Raw genomic sequence first — 7,465 nt, forward strand, 5'->3', positions numbered from 1 at the left:
CGAATGCCCTCCTTGTGACTTTACCTACACGTGGTAGAAAAGAATTGAGTTCAACCTCTCAGTAAATGTACTAGTTCTTGAAATCACTTTCCTGACTGTCAATAACTATGTTGAACTGCTTAGTGAGAAATGTAATATATATGCCCCTGTGTCTTCAGTGATTAATTATTTTTTTTTAAAAAAAGTGGTGTGTTAATTTGCTTAAAAGTACAGCTACACTGCTTTGTACAAAAAAAATGTTCTCTTACCTAAGCCCACAAAAGAAACAAACTGTTAAATGAATGTAGCCTTTGTATAGGAAACTCCTTATCTGTGGCATCACTGCCTAAGGCATAGAATTTATTACGTTAGCACGTGTTTGAAAGATACCGAAATAGTTTCTGCTGGATAGACATGAACCTGACTCAATCAGCAGTCTTTCGACACTTCATAAACTGGTGACCCCATTTAGAGAAAATTATTGGTGTCAATAAAATAATAAAGAATAGCCAGACAAATAAAAGATAGTGCTTGTGGTGAAAAACCACACAGAAAATGTTTGTTCTTCATAAAACTTGGGCAAGCAAAGGCTTCCTCCCTAAAGGTGGCCATAGACGTACAGATTATAACCTAAAACACCACTGAATACGTCAGAGCTATATAAGTACAGGAAAATAAAAATAACAAGTGATCTCTGCTGAACAGGTAAAACACACTCCATCACTGAAGATAGTTATCTACAGCAGAGGGGTATACAATTTCAAAATGAATTAAAAAAAACAACGATTAAAACAAAATGTGGCATCACAACCTACTTACTAAATAAAAATCAAGTCAATTTGCTCTATAAGATGAGGATTACGGTCATCTTTAGGAATATGTCCATTTCTTTCATACCACAGGCAATGCATCTATTCATAAATAATTTAAAAGAGACAATAAATGATCCCTAAATGCAAGGCTATGCTAACATACCAAGCAACATAGATTCTTAAAAACAAGAATGCCTGTGTGTATTAACAGTCAATTAAGAACCAGTTTTGTACACAAAAGCCAGTGAATACAGGATTTAGCCTGACATTTCTGCACCAGATGAACTGTAGCAATTAACAGTATGGACTAGGCTGCACAGCCAATTTTGAGACAACCTATTGTTCGTCTTCAGTACAAGTCAAAAATGTTGCTCCTGAAGGAACAAGTCTAGTTCAGTCTAAAAAAAGCAAGCAACCTCATGGTCAGTTAAAACCAGTTTTTTTAAACTGAAAATACAGGATTTTAGCATGGCTTCAGGGTATTGTGCGATGATATCTGTACATTCATGTTTGATGGTTATATGCCGTATACCTAAAGATATTGAAAACTTCTTACACACTACAAATTATTTGTCAGTAGCACAAGCTGTATGGCTAATGTCCATCTCGTGAAAACCAGTGGTAATCAATATGCCACAATCACAAGCAACAAAATACGGTGCAAGAACTGTCCATTTCCTTAGCTGTTCGGGCTTTCGTGCTGCAGTTCTGATGTGAAATTGCCCTCCACCTCTAAAAGGTTGGGAAATCCACCTTGATGGTGTGTGTGTGGGAAGTCGGCCAATATTGGTCAGTGTATGGTAACCTTAAGTGAAAGAAACAAGGACACTTGACACTTACAGTTTCACCTCAGGGGCACTCCGCCAATGAGGTGAGTTGAGACACTCGTCTCAGACAGCAGCACCCTCCTGGTTGCCAGGGGCAGCAAAAATGCCGCTCCTGGTAATTTTACATACAATTTTTACTTTTACATACAATTTGGTAATTTTATGTAGAAAATTTTGTTGTGAAAAGACAACATGCGGTCAATGGAGCTCTCCATTCAGGTGACACAAGCCACCTTCAAGCTGCAAAAAAAGAAAAATACCCATCCGAGAAATTGCTACAACATTAGGAGTGGCAAAATCTACAGTTTGGTACATCCCGAGAAAGAAAGCAAGCACTGGTGAACTCAGCAACGCAAAAAGACCTGGATGTCCACAGAAGACAACAGTGGTGGATGATCTCAGAATCATTTCCATGGTGAAAAGAAACCCCTTCACAACAGCCAAACAAGTGAACAACACTCTCCAGGAGGTAGGCGTATCGATATCCAAGTCTACCATAAAGAGAAGACTGCATGAAAGTAAATACAGAGGGTGCACTGCAAGGTGCAAGCCACTCATAAGCATCAAGGATAGAAAGGCTAGACTAGACTTTGCTAAAAAACATTAAAAAAGCCAGCACAGTTCTGTTAAAACATTCTTTGGACAGATGAAACCAAGATCAACCTCTACCAGAATGATGGCAAAAAAAAAAGTATGGGGAAGGCGTGGAACAGCTCATGATCCAAAGCATACAACATCATCTGTAAAATGGCGGAGGCAATGTGATGGCTTGGGCGTGCATGGCTGCCAGTGGCACTGGGACACTAGTGTTTATCCATGATGTGACACAGGACAGAAGCCACCAAATGAATTCTGAGGTGTTCAGAAACACTGTCTGCTCAAATCCAGCTAAATGCAGTCAAATTGATTGGGAGGTGTTTCATAATGACCCAAAACATACAGCCAACACAACCCAGGAGTTTATTAAAGCAAAGAAATGGAATATTCTTGAATGGCCAAGTCATTCCAACAATGGGTTTTCAACCAAGTATTAGAAATTAACATTTTATTTTCAGTTTTTTAATTTGTCCAATTACTTTTGAGCCCCCGAAATGAAATGATTGTGTTAAAAAAAAGTCTTTAGTTCCTCACAGTTTTATGCAATCTTTTTGTTCAACCCACTGAATTAAAGCTGAAAGTCTGCATATTGTGGTAACGTACAGAACCAAAATTATAAAAAAAGTTGTCTGTCCAAATATTTATGGACCTAACTGTACATAGAGGTTTTCCATCCATATAAAAAAAAATCTGCAAGTTTTGTAGATTTAAGGGGTTAAAATAAATCAATAAAGATTGATGTTGGAAGAGTGCTATGGTTTCATTTGCCTGAATGATCAGCTATTACAGGAAATACTGATCTGTGGATCCACTCTGACTTCCTCATCTACTGATGCACCAACTAGCCAAGCAAACATGCACTGGCTGTTGAGCAGATCACTAGTGAGCTGAAAGAATGACAGGTCTGCTGGAACGGACACCAAAGTGGATATACATGTGAAGGTGAAAAGCTCCATAAACAAATCTGGATATGTAATGACAGAGTATAAGCAGATGCTGGTGTGATGAAAAGTGACAGGCATCTACCTCACTGTACCTATAGGAGTCATGCGCCTTAACTTGTCAGTTATTCCCATTAGTTATTAAAGGACATGCTCCACGACATTTCTATACATGGTGACACAAAAGTCCAAAAAAAAAAGCAGAGGAATAAACTGTGCAATGTTATACTCACGTTAAAGTTGCAATTATTATTAGTGTGTTAGTTAAAACTAATAACCTAAAAAAGCTGTGTAGTAAAGAATTAATTCTTAGAGGTCAGACCAGTGTCCTTTAAATTATGTCACCCAAAAAAACACACGTCCCTTTGCCCTTATTTGTAGCACTTTATCTTTATAGTCCATGGAAAGTCAAATGAACTGCGCAGGAAGTGGATAAAGAAATCCTAAATCCTATGAAAGTTTAAACACAAAGTGCCTATTTTCAGCAAGACAGACATTACAATACCTTTAGTAACTGAAACAAAGACCTCATCTGTCTTCAGAACAGAAGGCAGATGCAGTTTTAACAGGCTTGAAATTGATCACCTTGAAACCATTAGTTAGTTCACCCTGAAATACAAGATGCTAAGGCTGCCTTTCCATACCAGGATCATTAGTCAGAGAGAAGTTCTAGTCAACTAGATAATGCAAGTCTAACGGCATATTAAAGCGATAACACGGGTTGTGGAAGTAAAATATTACTCTACAACGTATTATACTGATATAAAATATTCACTTAAGCTGTTTGTCAGATTTGTTATTTTACCTGGAATTTCTTTTTATCAGAGAAAAATTCAACTTAACTCTTTGGTCAGTATAATGTAATATATCCATAAAACATACATTTCAATGCATGGTGCAGCCACTGGAGGAAGCACTGATAGCCAGGAAGTTTAAACAAATTGTACTCAACCAGGCAACCATGTCAATCTTCAAGCATGGCAAAGTCGTATAATATTACGGAAGAGTTGATCAGAAAAACTGAATATTACCATATATCTTGCCACCTTGTATGTTTGCTTACACACTTCTTAATAATTTAAATCTAGGTTAGGTTAAGGAATTTGTGTATATTAATTGAATTGTTGAACAGTCCCACACCAGAACTTTGCCACGTACTTTTTAAGGATAATCTCAGAAGCACCCTTGCTGTACATCCGGTAGCTGCCATCAGCATTCTTCAAAACGGTGCTCATGGATTTTCTTACAGAATTAAAAGTGTACACTTTAAATAAGGTTTCCTCAGGTATTTCATTTCTTACATCCTGGTAATCCCTTTTCAGATCCAAAACAAATCCCAGCAAGGCACATTCAGTTTTGTTACCAACATGGCGTGGCAAGCCACCTTCTTTTTCAGGAGGCTGGAAAGCAGAAATATAAATGTATGAATGCAGGAGCTGAAAATAAAGCCCAACTCTGTTATTAACAAAACATAAACTATGATACACACACTTTACATTTGTTTTCTATTTGTTATAGAAATTAAATCTACTCTGCGAATATTCTAATGCTCTGACATTTTACTTTTTCACGCACAGTTCAAATTCTAAACATTCTAAAAGGCTTTTTTCTAGTCTAGCTCTCTGCAAAGTTGAGCCAGAACAGTGTCGCGTGTGCCATGCCGCAGGCGACTTTCCACTATAGCGGCACAAAACAGGGGGAAGGCATTTGGGGGAGATTAGTCGCCCCAAAGAGGTGATTAGTCGTCAGGCGAACAAATCTCTCAGAATCGCCAGGTTTGCCCTTAAACGTACAAGACCTCATTAAATCATCTAACACCAACAGTCACACTCATTGTACCAAAATGTGATTACTGGTAAGGTCTAACTGAATTAGTAAGGGAAAAACCTAGTGCAAGAAAGAGAAAGTGCAACCTACAATCTTGTTTCTAGAACTACAGTAAGAATAGCTAAAAATCTTACCAATATTTTCGATGTATAAGCACAATTCACAGAAATTCCTGTTATGAGGAGATCTAACACATTTCCTGCAATAGACTCTGCATCGGGAACCTTACGGTAATGCTTTTCATTTATGAAAGATTGGACTACTGTCATCCTGTTCATGGTTAGTGTTCCAGTTTTATCTGAACAAATTGCAGTGGCATTTCCCATTGTTTCACAAGCATCAAGGTGCCTTACTAAGTTGTTATCTTTCATCATTTTCTGGACAAAAATAAATAATGTAAAATTCAATAAAAAACATTAGGAAAGAGATTATGAAGTTGGTATGTAGAAGTCAAACTACTAAAAGGTTAAAGGTAAAATACATACAAACACCACTATTTAAAAGATACACCTGTAAACCACCACAGAACTGCTCTATTAAATAATGTGCAATACAAAGAAATATATATGAATATGAAAGTGTTATTTTTAACCATTGATTCATGAACAATGTGCAAGCACTGAAAGAACCCGCAACAGCAATCATACTAATGCTAATAACTGTAAAAGTATACTAAAAACAAAATACATACCTTTACAGAGTAAGCCAGGGAAATTGTCACTGCAAGTGGAAGACCTTCTGGAACGGCTACTACCAAAACAGTTACGCCAATGATGAAAAACTTCACAAAATATTGAACATAAATTGGAGTACATTCAGCCAGCCATGGTCGATTCTGCACCCAAAATGTGTTAATTACAAAGTACAGAACAAGGATTATGACGGTAATCGCAGACATCACAAGACCTTGGAGTAAAAGAATAGGGGAAAGAGTACAATGTTTAACACAATTCACACGCCTTTAACATGATAGCTTTTCTAAAACGGTTTTATTGAAACTTGAGAATTCACTGCATCAGAATTAGCAAAAATATTTACTTTAAAGGGCAAATAATGGACAGATATTTTTGCAATTAGAACAAATCTCGATATATTTCTATAGCCTGCACGTGATCATGTCATAAAACATAAGATGCCAATAAAACAATACAGGCATTACTGAACATCAATCTTCATGCAGCATAGAACGCTGCATTAAATCCATGAGCCATGCATAAACATCTCTGTAAATTAGGGATGCACCAAACCAAATCCGAACCATAATTTGCATATGTAAATTAGGGAAACAAGCGGTAAAGAGAACTGCGCACACATCGCATGGATAAAACAATTTTGACTTCCTTGTTTGTGATGAAAAGTCAAGTGATTTTTTGGATTTGGATTCGGTTCTGTCAGGCACTTGGATTTGGCCGAATCCAACTGAAAAAGCCTGAATCCCGAATAGAATCCTAGAGCATCCCAACATTTTAACATATTACATATTACGCTGATCTGTCATTTCACAGTTACTTCACAAGTTAAAATATCAACTATGCTTTTTTTTTTTTTTTTTTTTATTAAGATCAGGTGAATTTAAATGAGAGAATTAAAACAAGTCCAGAACTGCACTGCAGATCCTAGTAAAGTAGAAATTAGTTTGTATAACAAATAATGGCCTCATTTAAATGCATGGAGGAGAATGATTAAAATTCACTTTGGTTTCATGAAAGAAGTTGGTTCCTGTGGACATTAAAGCAATCAAGGCAGCCATACTTGGATGCAATAAATATACCAGTAAATTATGTTTGCGATTCAAATCATTTAATAGTTATGAGCAGTAGTAGAAATGTTTATGCTGCTATAGCAAGCAATAACTTGAGAGGAGAAAAGTGCATACCTTTGTTTGACTGTTTTTCTCAAGTTTCTTTACAACTGAACTACTCTGTTTTAAAATGGATTTTCTGACTCTTGTTTAACCATCTGGATCAAACTTTATTAAAGGAAAACTAAACCCTAAAAATAAATATGACTAAAAAGGACTGAAAATGACTGAACTTATTGCACCAGCCTAAAGTTTCAGCTTCTCAATAGCAGCAATGATCCTGGACTTCAAACTTGTCACAGGGGGTCACCATCTTGGAAAGTGTCTGCGACACACACATGTTCGGTGGGAAATGAGCAGCTGTTGAGAAGCTAAGCTTAGGGGTCGCAAATTATCAAGGAGAAAACGAGGTTGGCCTAGATGTAAGCTGATGCTACAAGGCTGATTATTAAATTCTGATGTTAATTGCACTGGTTTCTGTGCTGCCATGTAGTAATTATCTGTATTAATTACTAATCAGCCTTATATTGTGACATTTATATTTTGTGTTCTATATAATGTGAGTCGCTCCCTAAGCTCAGTAAGTGACTTTGGTTTTTGGAGACACAGATCTTCCCTGCTAAAGGGCTGTGGTTGCCTTGGGCTGGTACAGAAGCCCAAAACATAATCTACAACATTTCT

At 36.9% G+C, this 7,465-nt stretch overlaps 1 protein-coding gene across 8 annotated transcripts in view; it reads right to left on the reverse strand.

Moving 5' to 3' along the window:
* Nucleotides 1–7,465, reverse strand: part of atp2b1.L (ATPase, Ca++ transporting, plasma membrane 1 L homeolog) — a 77,607-nt gene that overhangs the window by 19,088 nt on the left and 51,054 nt on the right. For all 8 annotated transcript variants that reach the window (XM_041585141.1, XM_041585142.1, XM_041585144.1 and 5 more), the window contains 3 exon segments: nt 5,675–5,889; nt 5,118–5,360; nt 4,315–4,556 (listed from right to left, as the gene is read on the reverse strand). In XM_041585141.1, coding sequence (XP_041441075.1) covers nt 4,315–4,556; nt 5,118–5,360; nt 5,675–5,889 — 700 coding nt within the window.

Source organism: Xenopus laevis, chromosome 3L, assembly GCF_017654675.1.
Source record: "Xenopus laevis strain J_2021 chromosome 3L, Xenopus_laevis_v10.1, whole genome shotgun sequence".
Taxonomy (NCBI): domain Eukaryota; kingdom Metazoa; phylum Chordata; class Amphibia; order Anura; family Pipidae; genus Xenopus; species Xenopus laevis.